A 21,959-nucleotide genomic window follows, 5' to 3' on the forward strand; every position below is an offset into this window, starting at 1 on the left:
ATATATATAACTATATGTATATAAAGTACTACACGTATAAATATGTATTTATAAAGTACTAAGGTTCACTAAGTAGCTGTTGCCTATAAATTTATATTGCTATATACATATATGCATGTGTGCATGTATATATAAATTTGCACTCTCATTTTACTTTATAAACATCAGCTCTTTATAGCTAAAAGTGCATAAGAATAAAATACCACCCTTAGGTGTACTCCTGAGTCATCTTAAGTAATGGAATTCACCCTGCTGTGGCCTAAATAACTCTGGAAACCATATTCATCTTCATCAGTCCGCACAGAAGAGCTTTTTTATATTCACATTGCCAGAGTGGTAAAGGTGTTTTATATTTCTATCTGCTAAAAGCTTAGTTAAATTATGGTTTCTACTAGACTCCGAATTAAACTGTAACCAAAGTGTAGCGTGGCAAGACCCACCCCTTATTATTCTGGGCATCAGAATGCAAAAGATATTTCAGTTATCCTTAGCTGGTGGCATACTTCACAGGACCATGTTCAGAGCCAGGGACATAAAGAATGGGTGGCATTTTAACCAGAGACGAGGGAGACTTACTTTTCATTACAAATAGAAGATTCTGGGAAAGGGAGTCTTTATTTTTTTCAATTGCTCCAACAGCTTCATACATTACCTGTAAGAAAAGAGAGTAGCATCATTACTAATGGTTAAACATGACCGTGAAAGTAATTTTTTCTTTTAAGAACAACTTGACTCAGTGACAGTTTTAAATTATTCACAAGAGCAGTGTCTTCAGGTCGTAAAGTTCTCACTCCAAGCAAGTTCCAAGCTCTCCTTCGCAGGCTCTGCTCTGCGCGCCAAATCAGGGACACCTCTCCCATTCGGTGGGCGGAGTCCTTCTCGTGTTGGAGAAAATGCTGCTGATTCACGCCCCACTTGGTCCCCTTTGGTCTCAAAAACTCTCACCTGCTCAGAAAACTCTCTAACCCAAGTTAGAAAGGCTTCACAACACCCTGGGAAGGAAGCAAGTGTCAGCTCAGGACGAGAAGTGGAATGGCTTCTGCATTAAAAACTAAAAATAGAGCTACTGTGTGATCCCACAATCCCACTCCTGAGCATATATACAGAGAAAACTCTAATTCGGAAAGAGACATGGACCCCAGTGTTCATGACAACACTATTTGCCGTACAATAGCCAGGACACGGAAGCAACCTGAATGCACATCGATAGAGGAATGGATGAAGGAGGCCTGGTATGTGTGCACAATGGAATGCTACCCAGTCACAGAAAGAATGGAATAATACCGTTTACAGCAACATGGACGGATCTAAAAATTATCATACTGAGTAAGGTAAGTCTTTTTTTTTTCCCATTTATTTTTATTAGTTGGAGGCTAAGGTAAGTCTTTATGATGTTGAGAAAGATTCAAGGCAGGAGGAGAAGGGGACGACAGAGGATGAGATGGTTGGATGGCATCGCCGACTCGATGGACATGAGTTTGAGCAAGCTCCGGGAGTTGGTCATGGACAGGGAGGCCTGGCATGCTGCAGTCCATAGGTCGCAAAGAGTCGGAAACGACTGAGCGACTGAACTGAAGTGAGAATAAGTCATGCTCAGTCAGTCAGTCATGTTCGACTCTTTGTGACCCCATGGACTGTAGTCTTCCAGGCTCCTCTGTCCATGGGATTCTCCAGGCAGGAAAACTGGAGTGCGTAGCCATGTCCTTCTCCAGGGGATCTTCCCGACCCAGGGACCAAACCTGCATCTCTTGTGTCTCCTGCACTTGCAGGCAGATTCTTTACCACTAGCACCAGCTGAGCTAAGAGGTAAAGCCAGACGGATAAACAACTTTCAGATACTTCTCAATCAACTACCCAGTTTGGTCCTAGGCCAGAACGTGGCTTACCAGTATTAGAATGTGAGCTATATATTATGTTATGTATTAAACGTTGTTGAATATAAACAAATTTCTATATCATCTAGAGCGGTGGTTCCCAGCCAGGGGTGACCAGTTTCTGGAGACATTTGTGTTTGTCACAACTGAGGGGTTGGAAGGACTAGAATGCTGCAAACATCCTACAGTGCCCTGAAGTTCCATGGTGAAGAAGTATCTGGCCCCAAATGACACTGGATTGGGGTTGAGAAATCTCAAACTGGAGCTTGGCTCCTGCACGCCTTCCTGTATCAGAGACAGTGGCACCCCGTGAGACTCTGGACACCCAGCTCAGGCGTCTATATCTGTGGGTATTTGGCAGGTTATTTAACATCCCAGAGCTGACCCTGCAGTGTAGGGTCCTCCTCTTCATGGCCCCAATCTACAATTCTAGCCTCTGCTTTTCAGGGGAATCTGACGATTCTGGATTAAACACACAGACACACACACGCACAAGTGGATGACTGACTGTCTAAAAACTTTCCTTGTCTGTCTTTGCTCCTGTTACACCTTGTTTTCTGAAGGGCCTTCTCTTGTTTCTGGAGAGAGTGACTATAGATTGTTCAGCTCTGCCTCTGTAGCAGCAAGCCAAGTGTTCTGTCCTCCGGGCAGATTCATTAAATATTCGATGAAATGAACAAAAAGGTTTTGTTATAGTGACCATACAGCACAAAATCGTGCTGCCTGTTTTTATTTTAGATTATGTTGGTGGTTTAGTCGCTCCGTCACGTCCGACTCTTGTGACCCCGTGGACTGTAGCCCACCAGGCTCCTCTCGACATGGGATTTCCCAGGCAAGAATATTGGAGTGGGTTGCCATTTCCTTCTTCTGGGGATTTTCCTGACCCAGGAGTCGAATCCAGGTCCCCTGCATTGTAGGCAGATTCTTTACCATCTGAGCTACAGGGGAAGCTAAGAGATTATGTCGGTGAGTCATTAACACAAGACCCTATGCTCTAGGACGTCTCATGAATGGCATCCTGATTGTATTTGGATAGTTAGAAAAAAAGCTAGAGGTCTCCCACCAAAACAAAAGCTCAAAACTTGCCAGTCAGAGTCTCCAACTGGCAAAGTAACAAGGAAAAGATACTGAACAAAATCCGTACATGTGCAGACACTCAAGGAGGGTGGTTTGATGCCTGCAGGAAGCATGGATTGGGCAAAAGATTTTGCTTCATATAAAATTGATGAATGTTGAAGCAGGCGGACTTCATTATTTTGCAGCAATGGGAACACTGCTTTAGCTCTCTTGAGTGTTTTCTCTTTGGGGGGACAGACAAGACTGTTCTAGCTTAGCTGGGCCACTCGGGAGGGGAAGAGCAGGTGCTGTTGGACGGCAGGAAGCAGGCTTCAGGCGTGGGCCTTTCCAGGTCACGCAGCCCTGGTGCTCTGCTCTCAGCCCACCCTTCCCCTTCCTGCTGGTTTATTAGTTAGGGGATGAAAGCAGAGAAAGCCTGAAAGTCACAGAAGACAGAGGCCAGGTTACATGCTCTTTTCCGCCCTCTGTCTTTTCATAACTGAAACTCAGACTTGGCTTTTCCCCCCGTTCAGGATTCATGCTGTAAGGGACAGCATCCCTCACGCCTGTAATGGAGAACATTATATGCACAGGGTCCCCTACGACTCTTTAAGGAAATTGTCATGCCGTCAAAGGTTTCCTTTCGAATGATTCTGTTCAGTAAAATGGCTCAAAGGCAATGGGAGTCTTTCCCCCACGTTTCAGGGGTTAGCACACTCCTCTGAACGCGTTGCTGTGGACTCCAGGCGGGGAGGACGGCATCAGCCGGGCGCTGCAGTCGCGCGTGCTCCTTTTTTGGACGTACTCGCTGAAGCACCACAGCAGGTAAATGCAGTTCATGTGCCTGAAAGATGAGTTATGTTCGCCATGTATAAAAACGGGGGTATACAACTTTCACCCTGGGTGTGAATCACTATCCATCAAGGATCCTGGGCTCCTGGGTCCACAGAGAGAAGTTTACAAAAGGCCAGACCACACACATGGTTTTCCCAACTGGAGGTTGTCAAGCGCAGGCGTGGCTAATCACCAAGGAAAACTGCAGTGCAAAGGTGAGTGAGCTCCGAGGAGACAGCTGCAGCCAGCATCTCTGGTCTTAATTCCCTGAATTAAAGCTGGAGCGGTGGGCTTACCCGCCGTGGTGAGGAAGGTGTGGGCTCTTCCAGAGTGTGCGTACCAAGTCACTTCAGTCGTATCCGATGTTGTGCAACCCATGGACTGCAGCCTGCCAGGTTCCTCTGTCCATGGGGATTCTCCAGGGAAGAGTACTGGTGTGGGCTGCGGTGCCCTCCTCCAGGGGATCTTCCTGATCTAACCTGTGTCTCTAAATCTGCCCTGGCAGCAGGTTCTTCCACCAGCAGCGCCATGTGGTTAGCCTGGCATCTCCCAGAGCGAGGCCCTGACTTTCCAAGTCTGTGGTCCCAGTCCAGCTCCAGGCGCTGGCACGCAGGCAGAGGGCTGTGTGCGGCCCAGGAGACGGGCCGTGGGAGCACCCACCAGGTGGCTGATCCACCGAGGACCTACAGTGTGCGCCTAGCGTGAGCACCTATGGTGTGTCTGGGACTCGGACTACACTCTCTGGTGTCGAATAAACATGCACACGCCTTGGACCCCACCCAGACCTTTTTTTTCTTTCTAAGATTTACTGATTTGTTATTACTTTTGGTGCTGCTCCAGGCCTTCACTGCTGTCCACGGCCTTTCTCCCGTTGCGGGGAGCAGGGAGGACTCCTCACTGCGGTGCCTCTAGCCGCGGTGGCCTCTCGTGTGGAACGGCGACTAGGGCGTGGGCTCTAGGCACGAAGGCTCAACTAGTTCAGTGGGCTCAGTAGTTGCAGCTTGCAGGCTCAAGCTCAGACTCAGTAATTGTGGCCCACAGGCTTAGTTATTCTGTGGCATGGTGGGGGTCTTCCCTAACCAGGGGTCGAATCCGTGTCCCCTGCATTAGAAGGCAGATGCTTAACCACTGGATCACCCAGACCTTTCTGATCATCGTTTAGAGGGGCGGGGCCAAGGAATCTGCATTTTTGAACTTATCCCCTAGCTGATCCTAGTTCACGGTCAAGTTTGAGAATCACAGCTCCAGGGACTACTGACCTGATGCTCTGTGAACTCTGCCTCTGGTGTGGTGCTGGCAGGAGATGGGGCGTCTGGGGACAAGGTCCACAGAGGATCAATGCTTCCTGGGCATTTTAGACATGGAACAGCTACTAGAGCAGATATTTGCTGCTAAGTTTAAGTTTAAGATAAGAATATGATATAATTATGAAGTATCTGAAGTGAAGGTCGCTCAGCTGTGTCTAACTTTCTGTGACCCCATAGGCTGTAGCCTACCAGGCTTCTCTGTCCATGGAATTTTCCAGGCAAGAATACTGGAGTGGGTTGCCATTTCCTTCTCCAGGGGATCTTCCCGACCCAGGGACTGAACCTGAGTCTCCCGCATTGCCGGCAGATTCGTCACCTTTTGAGCCACCGTGGAGGGAAGCTGGGAGGTGAAAATCGTGGCCAGCAAGCAGGCGTCACCACCCCTGTTTCAGGACTATGATTAGCAAGTGGAATCAGGGTCATCACATTTAATCTGGCCAGTGTTATCAGAGAAACAAGAAGAATCATGAAGCAGAGGCAGTCCGCGTGCCTTTAAGTAAAGAGACGCATCCATCTCTACTGAGAAGTCACATCTCTTCTACCAGTGAGAATTAGAAGGCTGTCGAAGGGAGCCAGGAGGGAGAAGGATGTGACCTCGGGGGCTGGAATGGGAAGCGGGCGTTTGGATTCCAGGGTCAACAGGGGAGGGAAGCGCTGGTATTCAGTCATTAACTAGGTTTCTGGTTTTACCATGAACTGACAAGTGGGACTAACACGGAAAATCAGTTTCATTTATTTATTTACATTTTTAGAGTCAGTTGAGGGAGTGTCGGGAATTTAGTTTAGTTGAGCTTCTGGATCTGTGAACATGAAGACGTGATGCAAGCAGAAATATTAAAGGCGGACACGGAGCAGTGAGGCCCTCGGAGACACAGGCAGGAGAGACGGGAACTAGCCCCACAAGAAACCGAGTCACGAGAGCGTGTAAACTCCCCGAGGGAGACAGAGGATACTCTCTTGGGAATCACCAACATTCACAGAATGGAAGTAAGTTCACTCGTCAGTCAAGCTCGTAATCCCCATCTCCACCATGATATTTACATGATGCAAAATATAATCCCTGGGAAAGAGATGGGATTAACAGCTGATAAAAATGGGAAACTTTTGACATACATTCTGGGATTCACTAGATCACAGCAGAATGTCTAAAGTTGGATTTTAGCCAAAGAAATAAGATTGTTTGCAGCAGTCTTAAATGGGTCTGATAATTTTGCATGCCTGGTTTCAGCTTTCTACTGGAGGTTTGCTGAAGAAGTCTGGATTTCATGTGTAATGGTAAATTGATCTCTTTATAGCATCAATATTTGCAAGCAGAAGTTTCTATTTTTTTTATTTCTCCATTAACTGATTCCATCCAGTAGTTTTGCTTGCTCTCATTCCGATTCACTTTAAGTGGATATATACTACTCAAGAAAATAAGTTACTAGAAGCATATAGTATTACTGGTAAGTGTTTTTATCTAAACATCTAGAATCTGAATATGGGCATTGAATTAGATGACCATATCTGAAATTTATGAACATGCTTCTTTGGTTCCTTTTGAGAAGAAAAATACCAATCAACTAACAATAAGATATCAATATTCTAAGAAATTCTAAAGTTTCGTATTTATAAATGTCTGTCATCCCATGAAGATGAAAGAACCAGTTAAACCTTTGAAAAAAAAAAAAACAGTGAGATTCCCTAAATAAGAGCCTGCATTTTTTTTTCTTCCTAATAAAACCCTGGATAAGGAAATACTTATCAAATCTACAAAAATTTACACCAAAGGTGAAACTGATATAAGAAATGGAGCACCAGGAGCCTGGAGGAGTTCATTCTTATTTTTCTAAAAGTCTGCCCAAGAGGTGAACAAACACAGATGTAAATTAAGCTCTTTGTGTACGGGTCAAAATATCCTTGTCAAATAACCTTTAATAGTAACAGTTTGGCTTAGACCAGACAGATTTCATTGTTATGTCTGGGGATTCTGCCTGGAGAAAAGAAGGAGAGAAATAAAAGGAAGCTTCCTTATTGATTAGTTCATCTCCTTTTTCTGCTGATTTAAAGGTTCACTTTCAGAACTGTCTTGGACACATGGGGTCTCCCACAAATCTCTGGGGGTGAAGGCTAGCCAACAAGCTAGAGAATGCTCCTGACACAGGTGGCCTGGGGAAATTGAAGGGCCCAAGGCATCCTCCCCCCACCCCCCCCGGAAAAAAGTTATGTAAATATGTCTGAGGGCAAAGAGGTTGGCTGTCATCCATGTGTGACCCAGAATGTAATGTATGGCAGCCTCCGTGAGATAAAGATCTCTGCTTCTCAGAAGTCTGGGCAACACCATAAATCTTACCCGACATGTTTCACACTTAATTTATTCCACAATAGGGGTAGATTCTTCTCAAGGAGCAGGGGGGGGAAAAATCACGTATTTTACAGACTGGCCACAAATCAGTCTCTCCGCCACATCACTCCAATCAGCAATCTTTTAGTAATTGGGTTCCTGGAAAGGCTTGTGGAAATGAATGACATGATGATAAGGATCAGGGTCTACTGTCTGGGATTATGACTTTATCCATCTCGCTGGGATGTGACTTAGGGGGATGGAAAAGGAACCTCGGTGAATGCAGTCATGCCCCACCCACATAAAGATGTAGCTACAAGCACATCATATAATGTGCTATACCTTTTCCTCCTGCTGTAGAACGACAGCTCAGAATATGTATGGAAACTGCAGAGAGTGCTTCAATTTTCTTAAGGGAATTAACAGTGAAAGGATCTTTAAAAATCTGCACTAAAACTTCAAAGACCTTACAGGTGTGTGCTTGATTAAAATATTAGTCACAAGGCTAAATGGTAAAGAATGTAATTTTTTACAAAAATTGTCTTTAATCAAGTTAGCATTACCCATCACAAAAATCACCAGGTAGTCAGTGAAAAACAGAATGTCACATTAGCATAAGGTGAAACAGATTTCTAAATACTTTTTCTTTTAATATTATAGTTTCCACAGACAGAGGAAAATCTCAATTTTCTGCACGAACCTTCCACTGAAGGCTTTCAAATGATACAGGAAGTGTAAGAAAAAATGACACTATGACTGTGGAGGTTACATATTCCTTATCATCTGCTAAAGCTGCATTAATACCATGATAAATAAAAACAAATATTCTAACACACCTAGAAACATCAATTTATACAACAGGAGCATATGTATAACATACAAGAAATAATAAATATCTTTTCTAACAAATCAAGGACATTTACCAATAATTTAGAAAAGTCAATCGGGACGCTTACATTCTCAGTGTAGCCAGTTGATTAGACGGCTCCTGAAATTTGCTCATGATCTCAATATCTGTGATTGATGAGTTTAAAAGTTTGCTAAATATGGTGGTAATTCTGCATAGAAAGACCTTCAGCTCTTGTTGGGGAAATGTGACTGGTGTCTTTGACACAACGCTGCAAAACAGTCATCCTTGCCTTGATTGCATGCTTACCACTTAACCTTCACTTGATCTTAGCCAAAAGGCCAAGAAGCAGTACCACTTAAACTTCAAAACGAGTTTTTTTTAGGTTCACAGCTCTGTTCCTCTTGATCACAAACTCCATGGATGTGTTAGCTGAGGGTCAGTGTACTCTGCCAAGTCCCAGCAATGGAGCCCCAGGCACCCTGGAGCATCTATCACATAACGCAGATTCCATGAGGTGAGAGAATACAGACTTCACCACACACCACAGTGGGGAGAAAGACGTGGGCACGGGCAGCAATGAGAAAAATGAGACACAGTGATGTGACCTTCTGGCCTGTAGTGGGTTGAAAGGTGTAACCCCTCCAAAATTCATGCCCACCCAGAACCAGAATGTCAGACTGTGCCTTTTTGGAAATAAGATCTCTGGATGGAATCAGTTAAGATGATGAGGTCCTACTGCATGGGGCGGGGTGGGGGTGGAGGTATCCAATGACTGGTGTCCTTAAAGAAGAGAAGGGGATACACAGAGACAGAGGCAGAGAAAACCTCATAAAGACGGAGGCAGAGACTTGGGTGTTGTGTCCACAAGCCAAGCAATGCCAGTTGCTGGCAACCCCAGAAGCTGGGAGAGAGAGAGACCTGGAACAGATACTTCTCAGAGCCTGGAGAGGGATCCGACCTGCAGACACTTGATCTCAGACGCCGGCGGACAGAAGAGTGAGAGGATATGTGTCTACGGTCTGAAGCCACGCTGTGTGGGGGAGTTGGTCATGGCACCCCCAGGAGGCTCACCCACAGCGGTGCAGTATTTGCTAAGTCACAGAACACCTCCCCTGGAAAATCGACACAGACGGTCGTGGTGGAAATGTTTCAGAGGCACTTTGCAACTTGAAAACGGCTATGTAAGCATTAGGCATGCGTGTTGATGAGGGGAGAGAGAGCAGAGAAACGTGGACGAGGCCAAGAACTGGGGCCTTGGGAAGACAGGAAAGATGTGGAAAGAAAGCGGAAAGGGGTGTTCCAGGTGAGGAAACCGCGTGAGCAAAGAAAGACATGGGGAAACGCAGACGTCATTTTCAAATGAATCAGATGTAGTTTAAACAAAACAAAACTACAGTGTTACAAATTACAACTCCTCACTACTTTTCTAATCTGTAAACGCTGAACCAAGGAACACGCTGCTGTAACCAACAGCCACTCCGGAGTCAGGCGTCCCCGCGTGCCATCCTGGCTTCTTCCGGCTTCCGGAGGCTCCAGACCATATCCCTTCAGTCCTTTTCTCTCTCAACTCTCCCTCACCTCACGCTGATACGGACACTTGTCACCGGCTTGGAACTCAACAGATAATCCAGGAGGATCTTCTCCTCTCAAGACCCTTGACTTAACTACCCATGCAAAGACCCTCTTCCGAATCACAGCCCATCTGTAGCCTCCAGGGGTGATCAGCAGGGCCCGCCCTCTGGGATGGGGACACTCTCCCACCCACCGCGCTTCCGTGTGCTTGGAAAGAGAGGGAGGCTGAAACACCGACACGTCACCTCAGGTAAGAGCAACATCACCATCAATGGGACACTTACCCGAGATCCCCAAAGAATCACTTCATGCCAAAAAAGCAACAAGGATCACAACAGTGTTCAGACAAAGACTTTCTGAGTAGACACCGAAGAGGATCAAATACGTGTCATACATTTGACAGCTATTAGTCCTGATCTCCGTTCTCAAGAATTTAAGTTTTATTATTTCAGATTGCTTTACTGCCTCGATTGATACTCTTTTCTCACATCGAAGTGTAAGGGCTTAGAAACACTATTTCCTTTTAGAGCTTAGGAATCACCTTCAAGAAATTCAGCTTTCCTAACAGCCAACGTCTTTCGCCAAATCAGAATTCCTCCTTCCTTCAAGATTCTTAATTTTAAAAGCCAAATTAGATGCTCTTCCGGATTTAATGCTTATCCATCATTTAAATCACCAGAAGTTTAAGAGCAATCCCTAAAACAGGTGACCCGATATATGGTTTAAAATTTGCTGGAACAAATAACAACAATTAAAAAAATAAATCCCACACAACTCACAGCTTGTTTAATTCAAATTCATGCTCACTAACGAGACCTTGTTAATATTTCATGCACAGTCTCTTCCCATTGACTTTAAAATATTTCTGTAACGGAGACTGGAAAATACATCATGCTCCTATGAGTAATGAAAAATTCAAATGTGTTTAGGAAAGATCTTCGGCTATAATTTAAATAATGTTGCTTAAACATTCCTAAAAGACCTCTGAGCCTCTGCTCCAAATGAGATTCAGAAGCCTGGTTGGGGCGCCTGCAGTCGGATGTGTGGGTCCTGGGGGCGGGCAGCTGGAGGTAGTATCATCACCAGCAGGGATGATCGCCCTTCCTGTGAGATGTGGTACGCTTCTACTAACAAAACTAGGTAAACGAGTCACGGAGTCAACAAGTGGTGATGGGAGGGACTCTAGCACATCTGTCTGGGCAAAGAAGAGATGACAACCAAGCCCGTGACCCCCCAAGCCATTGAGGTCACCTTTGGGATCAACTCGGTCATCAGAGAGCTACTCAGGATTGCTCATCCTATAGTCCAAAATAGACTCTGCCTGCTGATTTTAAGCCAATTAGCTCTTTGTTACAACTTCTGAATTACAAGATGCAGAAATGTGCTTCTTTCCTTGAAAATGCAGTGCCTCAGAATTGAAGTATAGGCAGCTACTACATCTGATGATTAGAATGGCATATGGCTTGACATACTGCCACAAATTACACAGACTCTATGCTTCAACACGTGAATAGTCCTCAGGGAGTCCTTGGGCTAAGACTCATCAGTGCATCTCAGTGAGATGAAAGGCTTTCATAAAACCACAAAACTGACTCCAATTATGGAAAACCCTGCTTTAGAGTATAAAGGTGCTTTTACAGGAAATTTTGTGATTCCACAGGGTCTTAGCTCTGTGGCAATTAATCAATGGCTTTCTCTGCTTTGCTTTATGGCTCTCAGAGCTCAGTGATATAACTGTGTCCATTCAAACTCTTCATTGCTTTTCCCCAGATTTTCTAAAAACAACTGAAATTTTATTAAGTGCTTGTGTAATACTTTTTGAATGCAAACATAAAATAATTAGCAAGCAAAATATTATTCCAAAGCTTGGTACCATTCAGTTTAATGCAATTAGCATTTACTGAACATCTAGTATATCCCCGATACAATACAAACAGACTTACAAGGCAGGTCAGGAGGGTAAGGTGTATAGTTACTGAAGATACCTTCCATGAAACTTGCAGAAAAATAATTTTTCAACTAAATCCTATGAATTCAATAAACTCTTTTTTAAAATCATCAAATAATTCATTTATTATTCAAATATGTATTGACATATTTTATTTGCCAGACACTTTCCCAGGCACTGGGGATATGAAAGAATATAGAAACAAAGATAGTTGCTTAATAGAATGTCCATCAACAGAATAACAGATAAAGAAGATGGGGTACATATACACAATGGAATGTCACTCAGCTATGAAAAGAATGAAATAACGCCACTTGCAGTAACATGGGTGGACCCAGAGATGAGCATCCTGAGTGAAGGAAGGCAGAAAAAGACAAATATCATATGATGAACTTATTTGCAAAACAGAAAGACAGACTTACAGACATAGAAAACAAACTATGGTCATCAAAGCAGAAAAGGGCGGAGGGTTAAATTAGGAGTTTGGGATTAGCAGATACACGCTACCACACATGAAAGATAAACAACAAGGTCCTGCTGTATAGCCCAGGGAAGTATACTCAATATACCTTGGGATAACCTATAATAGAAAAGAGTCTGAAAAAGAATATATGTGTGTGTATATATACACATAAATATACTTATGTGAAACTGAATCAGTTTATTGCACACTTGTAACTAACACAACATTGTAAATGAACTACACCTCAATAATTCTTTTTTTCTGATGCAGAAAGTTTTCTTGAAATGAAAAGTTTCCTCACGTTCTAATGGTATTTTATTATGCAAGTATCTTAGTTTCTATGTTCTGTAATAAATTCTTAATATAAAGAAAATATAGATCAAAAATCTAAATACAGGACTAAAAGATTGCCACTGCTCTAAAAATTTTAAAGGCTAAATCTCTCAAATATAAAGACAGTTAATTTCTGAGCATATCCATTCATTATACAAGATCATCCATTGACCTCCTCCCCACACCTGAGCCATCACCTTAGAACTTCTCCCAAAGTGTTCCTGCCTAACCACCCCGTCCAGGCACACTTCCTGTTGACCCCAACCTCTCCTTCCCTCTTGGTTTCCATGATACTTTCCTTTCCTACTAATATCTTTCTCCTTTTCCACGTTCAATTATCAGATACACATTTTCCAAAATATGACCGTTTCTAAAAGCAACCAACCTCCCAGCATCATTTTCAACATCTCCTGAGGGTTTCCATTAAAAAATCTCCAATTCAAAATATCTAAACTGAGTATCTTTCCTTCCAAAGGAAAGATATCTGTCTTCTCTAGCATTTCCCTTCTTGGTTGGCCTGTGACAGCCTTCCATCGGTCAACAGGGTGAGACCCTCAGAGTCATTTCCAGTCCAATATTACTGTAAGCAAGTTAGAGCATAAACATTTGCCAGTTCCTCCTTTCCTTACTTGACCGTGATATATTTGAGGTCTCTGATTCGCTAATGCCTGGGCTGTGGCCTACAGCAGCACCTCAGTAACCACTGGTTGAAACGAACTGAAATACACTGAGAGCGAGAAAATAACTAGGAATCTCACCCCCAAACGGTTCTTCGTACTACAGCCCAAAGAAAGGGGCAAGTCTGGAGGCTACAGATTCGGAAGCAGAAGAATTCACTACAGGTGGGAGTTGGACTGGAGGCTAAGCGGGATGCACATGTAAGTATTGAAAGATAGATACAATTGGCCTTTGAGAAGAAGACAGGAGGGTATTTCTAGCTTGAGTGTGAGGGGCTTCATCTGGGGGTGCATAGAGAGCTGCAGAGAAACAGTGAGTGGACTGGAATAGAGCACCTGCCTAGAGGTTTTGTAGAGGAGAGCTGGGGCACATGAGCCTCGGAGGAAGTGATGGACCCACTCGGAGAAGCCCGACGTGAGCCTGGCCTCAGGAGTGTGACGTGGTTTATGCAGGTCAGAGTTGGTCCGTGAAGGATTTGAAGCATGAAGCATGCTTTACAAACCTGGTTAGGGAACGGACAGGGATCTGAGAGTGACTTCCATAGGCAGACATGCTTCAGGAAAAGTAATTTCATACTAACAACCGTTGGAAAAGACCCTGATGCTGGGCAAGCTTGAGGGAAAGAGGAGAAGGGGACGAAAGAAGGGATAACATGGTCGGATGGCATCACCGACTCAAAGGACATGAGTTTGAACAAGCTCCAGGAAATAGTGAAGGACAGGGAAGCCTGGCGTGCTGCAGCCCATGGGATCACAAAGAGTCAGACATGACTTAGTGACTGAACAATAGCAACAGCTATTCTGAGGGTAAGTAAACTCAGGTGTCCAAATGGATTTTGAAAATATCCCGAAGTTCACAGCAGACCTTCTGTATTAAATCCAGCTCTCTTTGGCTCATATTGTTACAATCTGGCATGCAAGCTCAGTCACTCAGTCATGTCCCACTTTTTGTGACCCCATGGACTGTAGACAGTCAGTCTAAATAGTCGGTCCTGTGTTAATGGGATTTCCCAGGCAAGAATAGTGGAGTGGGCTGCTGTCTCTTCCTCCAGGGGATCTTCCCAGTCCAGGGATCAAACTTGAGTCTCCTGCATTGGCAGGCGGATTCTCTACCACTGCGCCCCCTGGGACGTCCCAAGTTACAAATCTGGAAACATCATGAAACGAATTACACTGCATGCTTCATCACCCACATCCTGAAGATGCCTAATCCTTATCAGGCAAAAAGGAAAACAGCCTAGGGAAGAAAGAGCTTGTGGGTTTTTCACCCAGGATCAATGATTAAAACTCTAAAATATCAGAATCTTGAAGGGCTGCCCTCAAGACCTTCGGTCCATGAGTGCTCAGTTCTGTGAACTCACCCGGCCCGCATAGTGCATAACGGTGAAAGCTGTCCCTTGCTCTCGGAGGGCGAGGTTCCCATTTCCATCCTTCACAGGGGAGTAGACCGCATTTGTGTTGGAGGATTCTAGAAGACCGTGGAGCTTTTTGGGAAGATTTGGTTCCACTGACCAAATCATTTGACTTTCTTCATCCAATAAAGAGAGAAATCCAGAAGGCTTCTGAAAGTTAAAAAGACAGTTGTTTTTTCTCTTCCATTCCTCAGGTGGCTATTTTCGTTCTTGTTCACACAATACCATTTACAGCCTCACCATGTCAATACAACTGCTCAGAACAAGAGTTTGTCTTTCAATACACACCTATTTTTGTTTTTCACTGTGTCCCCACCACCTAGCAAAGCTCTGATGTAATGTTGACCCTCAGTAGTATTTTTTTATCAGAAATTAATAAATATATAAAATAGTGTGCTTTAACGTACTGAAAACACAGGAGTTGTTCAAATATATATTCTCATCTTAAGAAAAATAGAATTTCCAACCACAGAAAAGTTGTATTTTTTCTTTCTGGTATATAGACCTATATGTGTGCCTGTGTACTAAGTCACTTCAGTAGTGTCTCTTTTCAACCCCATGGACTATTATAGCCTGCCAGGCTCCTCTAAACATGGAATTTTCCAGGCAAGAATACTAGAGGGGGTTGCCATGCCCTCCTCCAGGGGATCTTCCTGATGCAGGGATCAAACCTGCGTCTCTTAAGTCTCCTGCATTGGCAGGAGGTGGGTTCTTTGCCACTAGTGCCACCTGGGAAGCCCACAGACCTACAAATTTATGGGTAAAAATGCAACTTTCACTCTGTACTTGGTATGTCTTGTCATTGCACTTTGCAGAGGGATCAAAGAGAAGTAGAAGCAGGAATATCCACTGTCATTTCCACTTTGTGATGATGAGGGTTCCACTGAGATAACGATTCCAAAGATGACCCCCAAGGGTGATAATAACCAAAGAGATAGAAATAATTTCGTTCCGCTGACCACTGTTTTGCAGCCAAGGACACAGCAGCAAGTGAGGAGGAGGGCAGTGGTACTCAAGGCTTTCCACATATGGTAAAGTATATGCTATTGTCAACCCATTCTGTAATGAAGAGTTAAACTATATACTATGCGTGTCATTGTGAGAGGGGGCTTTCTGGAAGAGAAGAACTTCTGTAATTAAAACACAGTACACTGACAAGTTAGTAACAGAAAGGAGACCCTTTTACATGTTATTAATAGGAGAATGAATAAAATAAAATAATTTATATGTACACAGTTAAAGAATAAAGGGTAGAAAATCATATATTACTCTTTCCAATAGTGAAATGGCATTCGTTTTAAACAACATTCAAGTGTTTTAAAAATATTATTTACAAATCTATATAATGCCTTATGTTAGTAGACAGAGATTGCTGTTTATATGATAGATTTTCATTTTTATGATGGTGACATGGAGGCAAAGATTCTTGCTCTATAAGGTAGAAACAATAAAGATAAACATAAACACCCACAGAGGCACTAAGATTATACGGCATGTATGTATATACATTTTTTCCTGCCAAAGTTTCCCATATTCAGACTTAGAACTTTGGAGATAAACAAGAGTTTTAGAATTTATTTTATGATCTTGCTAGTCTGGAAGTGAAAGCCACTCAGTTGTGTCTGACTCTACAATCCCATGGACTGTAGCCTGCCAGGCTCCTCTGTCCATGGAACTTTCCAGGCCACAATACTGGAGTGGGAAGCCTATCCCTTCTCCAGTGGGTCTTCCCGACCCAGGAATCGAACCAGGGTCTGCCGGATTGCAGGCAGATTCTTTACCAGCTGAGCCACAAGGGAAGCCCAAGAATACTGGGGTGGGCAGCCTGTCCCTTCTCCAGCGGGTCTTCCCAACTCAGGAATTGAACTGGGGTCTCCTGCATTGCAGGCGGATTCTTCACCAGCTGAGCCACCAGGGGAGCCCTGCCAGTCTTAGTACTATTGATAAAATATTGTACTTGTACAATGGATATTGTAACTATTCCAAAAGGAAAGTTTTAGCCATATAACCGCTGTTGAATATTTTTATAACAAAATGATCTGATCATTTCTTGTTCTTTCAATCAATTGGTAATCCTTCAAGCACGCCTTCAGAGAAAGGCTGTGTGCGCCTCAACTGACCCTGAATGCTTATAAATGAATTAGAAATCATCAAGTCTCTTACAAACTTTCTTGAAAGAAAATTCTTTGTCTCCAGTACTTTGAAATGCATGCATCGTGTAAAGTATCTAATTATATTATATGAATACCTGGAAAAAAAAATCCAAAACTCCTGTCTGGTTACCAAGCGAATAAGCTGTTTCCATGGTAACTCCCTCTTGTACACATTCTGTTTGCTCCTGTAGAAAAAGCACTTCATTGATGTAGTGGTGCATCTTCTCGTTGGTCATGTTGACACAGAGCTATGGTGGGAACAAGAAAACAATTCACAAGGTGACTCGGCATGCGCATGCGTTGTTCCAGGACATGCTGCAGACGGGCCAAGTGCTGCCTCGAGAATGGCCAACACCGTCAGCGCATCCAGTCGGCCCCGAGAAGCCGAAGTAGAGACCTTCACTGGATGCGGTTGACTTCACATGGTCTGATTATGCAGTTGAAAGTGAGCATGTTAAAAACAACAAGAAGTATAATTACAACATTAACTTACAAATTTGGGGTCTAAAATATACTTCAGTATTTAAAAAATATATTTCCAAAATGAAATTGTATTTGGGGCCTGGCCAACAAGTGAAGAGAAAAGCTCCATTTTAATGAGAAACCAGAGGAAGGAGGGGCAACTTTTGCCTCCTCATCTCTGTGGCAAAAAAAACCACACAGGGTCAAAAATGATGGTCTGGGGCGGCGGCCCTTGTTTCCAGTAGCGTTTCTTGCATCTCTGCTTCACAGTAAAAGATGGTTTCAGTAAATTTGGTCATAGTGAATGTCTGTAGACTGAATAAGTTTCCCTATTGCTTCAAGTACAAAATAAGACCTTTTCAAAAAAATAACAAGAAGGAAAACTGGAGATATTAATTCCCAAATAAATAGTTTGAAATAAAGAAATATTTTTAAAAAGCGTGTCTGTCTGAACATCCCCTGGGTTGTCCCAGCCCTGGCTGACGACAGAAGGCAGCAGGTGGACTCCGGCCTGAGAACCCAGGGAGCTGGGCGTCCAGGGGCCTGGAGGGACCAGTGAGCACTGGGACCTGGTTCTGACTATTTCGCTGTGGCCTCTCAAGAGGGGGCGGAGGGAGGGACCCATGGCATATGCTCGTGCGGACTGCGTGCCCAGCCTCATCCTTGTATTAATTAATTAAACAAGGCTTTTTATAAGCCCCTCCCCAAAGAATTACAAATAAAATAAGAATGACGCCACACTGCTGCTGCCGTGGAAATCATTTTAAAATTGGAATAACTTGAGAGAATTTGTCCAAACTTGAAATCCCTCTTTGCATCACCTCTTACTTCTACCACTCCATCTGGGATCTCTGAAATTTCTTGAATTTTCTTCTTTCTCTGATTTGGCCAGCAGATAACCAGAGCTTTTTCTCTCTTCCTCTTGGTGACTACATCTCATGAGATATATGCAAAAACTGGAAGGGTTTTAAATTTAAAACTGTTTCCTAAATAAACTCACAACTTTGCAGATCAATTCTCTGAATATAAAAGTATTAAAAATACAGTTGCTTTATTTGAGAACGTACCATGTAGAACTAAGTTTCCACTCTTGGTTGTTAAGGCAAAAACATTTTGAATACAGATACAGACCTATAAATCTGCATGTGAGAGCCGGGAAAGGAAGGCATAGAATTCAGAATTTAAATATCATCTGAAACATATTTCTTTCCTGATACAATCCTGATACAATTGTGAAGTGAAAGTTGCTCAGTCATGTCCTACTCTTTCCAACCCCATGGACTATACAGTCCATGTAATTCTCCAGACCAGAATGCTGGAGTGGGTAGCTGTTCCCTTCTCCACGGGTCTTCCCAATCCAGGGATCGAACCCAGGTCTCCCACATTGCAGGCGAATTCTTTACCATCTGAGTTACCAGCGAAGCCCAAGAATACTGGAGTGGGTAGCCTAGCCCTTCTCCAGCAGACCTTCCTGACCCAGGAAATCGAACCGGGGTCTCCTGTATTGCAGGCGGATTCTTTACCAGCTGAGCTACCAGGGAAGCCCCAACTGTAGCTGACACAGTCTAGCACATTCATCCCCCTGACTTGTCCCATCAAAACTGAGTGATATCAATACATTGAGATCTATGTTTATCTTATCCATGAGGTATAAATCTCTGGGAATGATTCGGGAAAGACAAATCTTTCTCTGTAAAACTATGCAGCATCTGTCCACAACAGTAGCTCACTGTGAAAGGAATATATTTTCTTGTCACTGTTATTATAATCATAAATGAAAAACAGAAATTTCTGAAAATTGTTGATAGAGTAAAAAACAAGAAAATTAAAAAATACTTCACTTTGCTTAAAAAAAAATAATAATTTGAGGTGTTGTTCCAAACTAATAATGTGATAAACTCTTTTTGTCCTGAGATAATTTCTCTACCAAAGATTAATAAATGCTTTAAAAGAAATTTCTTCAATTTGAAGTGAAATATTTACAGTAAATGTACAGAAAATAAATGGCTCCATTATGAAATGAAACCATTGGAAAAGATTCACTTTGATTAGATGATATACACAGTTGAAATTTTTCAAACTTTTTGACATTAAAATATGCATTGAATCATCTAAGACAACACAAATAGATCCTACAGCTCAGCAGTTTGATTCAAAAGCAGTTACAGAAGGTGCGCTTAAATGTTATGTATTTGGGGAAATAGATCGCTCAAGACTTAAATGGAGAAGCCACGAAAAATAACATGAAGGCGAGGGTGGGATGTTTCAAGAGAACAGCATTGAAACATGTATATTATCTAGGGTGAAACAGATCACCATCCCAGGTTGGGTACAGGAGACAAGTGCTCGGGCCTGGTGCACTGGGAAGACCCAGAGGGATCGGGTGGAGAGGGAGGTGGGAGGGGGGACTGGGATGGGGAATACATGTAAAATCCATGGCTAATTCATCTCAATGTATGACAAAAACTACTGTAATGATGTAAAGTAATTAGCCTCCAACTAATAAAAATAAATGGAAAAAAATTAAAAAAAAAAGAAAAATAACATGAAGTCCGTTACTGCATGAAAAAATAAAAATAAGTCTGATAAAGGATTCTGAAATAAGCCCAGCAATGGCTGATTCTCTGCTGTAGAAGAAACATCCAAGTTATATGACACTTATCCTTCCCCTAATTTTGAGGTGCTCTAGCTAAAAATACTTAGGTAGATGTAGATATCTCAAACACATTTAATATAATAATTTTATATAAATTATATATGATATGTATAAATTATACAATGTGATAGCTCTCTTATCATTTTGCATTCAGAACAGACTTCAGCTCGGTTACAAAAATTACTTTTGATGACAACTGACTAGATTCTCTTGCTCCTGACTGTTTATAGCTGACCACCTCTATATATACCCCTGGCTGCAGTGTTTTAACTGACTCAAATGCTTTTATAATAAAAACTAGACATTTTAATTGGTTTTGCTTCCTAACACTTTACTGAACCGAATATGGGTCTCAGCGAATCGATCCACTGTTTAGAATGACGATACCAAATGTGAATGTGGAGAAAGCCACAGTCATTCGAAAGAGCTGGAAAAAGGGCTTTCAGTCCCTTTTCCCCTATCTTTTTTCCCCTGGGAAGGAAAGTCTAAAATAAACTACCAAACTTTGGGTAACAACAACAGCAACGAAGATTTGGCCTGCGCTTCTAAACAGAGGAAGCCAAATGAATGCTCCCCTGGTCAAAATGATTCATGAAACATAGAGCTTCTGTCCCGAGTGTTACCGTTTTGAAGCTGCAGTGTTGGGTGGGACTCGGTGACAGGGGGTGATCCTTACAATATATCGGAACTTGTAATTGTACATTGTGTTCTTTGTATTCTGGGGAGAAAAAAAATTGTATTAAAATCCCAAGGAAAACTCCATTTAGATACGTACTGCTGAATAGCCTGTGATTTCTGACTTGCAGCCTTTTTAACAGGGGTGCTTCCTGAAACCGAGTGTGGGCCTGGATTTCTAACAGCGGTGAGTGATGCATTTAAGGAAATCACAGCGAGCACTTGGAGTTAGAAGCAGACAATTTTCACGCTCATTTTGAAGTCATGCATACAAGCATTTTCACCAGAACCGTTTTCCTTTCCCTATTCTAAGTTGCTCATTGCACTCACTGTTTCAGCAAAGGTTAAAATATAAAAGAAGTGCTAACAGCATGACCTTCAGAACCGCCAGCACAGGCAGCTAGGGGGACTGCGGAGGACATATCGCCCTGAGGCAGGCCTCTTACTGAAAAGAAAAAAAATGCATGCCACTAACGCGATGATGGCCAGAATCAGAACAAGAACCTGCACGCTCGCGGTTGGTCCTCACTGAGCTGTCTGTGTTGTGTGTGCATATGCGTGCGTGTGCTAAACACCGTCAGAGAAAGACAGAAAGATTTGCAAAGGCAAAGTAGTTTATGTATCTCGAAGCATAAATTTCCATCAGTAATTGAGACTATCACTGACTTCAATGCAAAACAGTCACTGTTTTTATTTTTCAACTCTATCCATTGGAACTATGTTTGAGTTTCATTAAATCCACCAGTATTCCCTGGAGTAGACATTAATGTAGGTAAAAGGTAGGTTTTCATAAATGATAATGAACAATTATTAAGAACTGTTTAATTAGCATGCACCTTCTCTGATTAAAATACATGCTTTGTACATTAGGTGCCATTGTGGGGCGGTTTAATAATAAAAACCATACACCCTTTGAAAACTCTCTTTAGTAACAGGCCATTATTGCTTATCCAGATGGCCCATCATTTGTATTAATGACAAACTTAATTTCTTGAGTAAATTTTCACCAACTGTTCTCCCTTTATTTTTATTACTCAGTGAAATTTATCTGAAGCAAAAATATAATAAAGCATGACATATGCATCACAGAATTAAAGTGGAGATTAATTAAAGCTGACTCCAGCTGAAGGCAAAGCCCCAGGCGTTAGACGGGGATTCAAAATCCTACTGAACATTGGAATTAACCAGGCGCTTTTAAAAAAAGGCTGATGTCTGGGTCTGACCCCATACCAATTAAATCAGAGTGGGGCCTGGCATTGATAGATTTTAGAAGTTTTCCGGGTGATTCGAACGTGGAGACAGATGATGGCATACACAATCCATTAACTGATTTCCACATCAATTTACAGACACACACATGCATG

General features: G+C 42.8%; 1 protein-coding gene across 7 annotated transcripts in view; it reads right to left on the reverse strand.

Annotated features, from left to right (window-relative positions):
- MYO16 (myosin XVI) overlaps positions 1–21,959 on the reverse strand; it is a 499,683-nt gene that overhangs the window by 141,602 nt on the left and 336,122 nt on the right. For all 7 annotated transcript variants that reach the window (XM_070471419.1, XM_070471420.1, XM_070471417.1 and 4 more), the window contains 3 exons: positions 16,898–17,050; positions 14,599–14,799; positions 577–652 (listed from right to left, as the gene is read on the reverse strand). In XM_070471419.1, the coding sequence (XP_070327520.1) occupies positions 577–652; positions 14,599–14,799; positions 16,898–17,050 (430 nt within the window). The remainder of the gene's footprint in view (positions 1–576; positions 653–14,598; positions 14,800–16,897; positions 17,051–21,959) is intronic.

This window comes from Odocoileus virginianus, chromosome 8 (assembly GCF_023699985.2).
Source record: "Odocoileus virginianus isolate 20LAN1187 ecotype Illinois chromosome 8, Ovbor_1.2, whole genome shotgun sequence".
Lineage (NCBI taxonomy): Eukaryota > Metazoa > Chordata > Mammalia > Artiodactyla > Cervidae > Odocoileus > Odocoileus virginianus.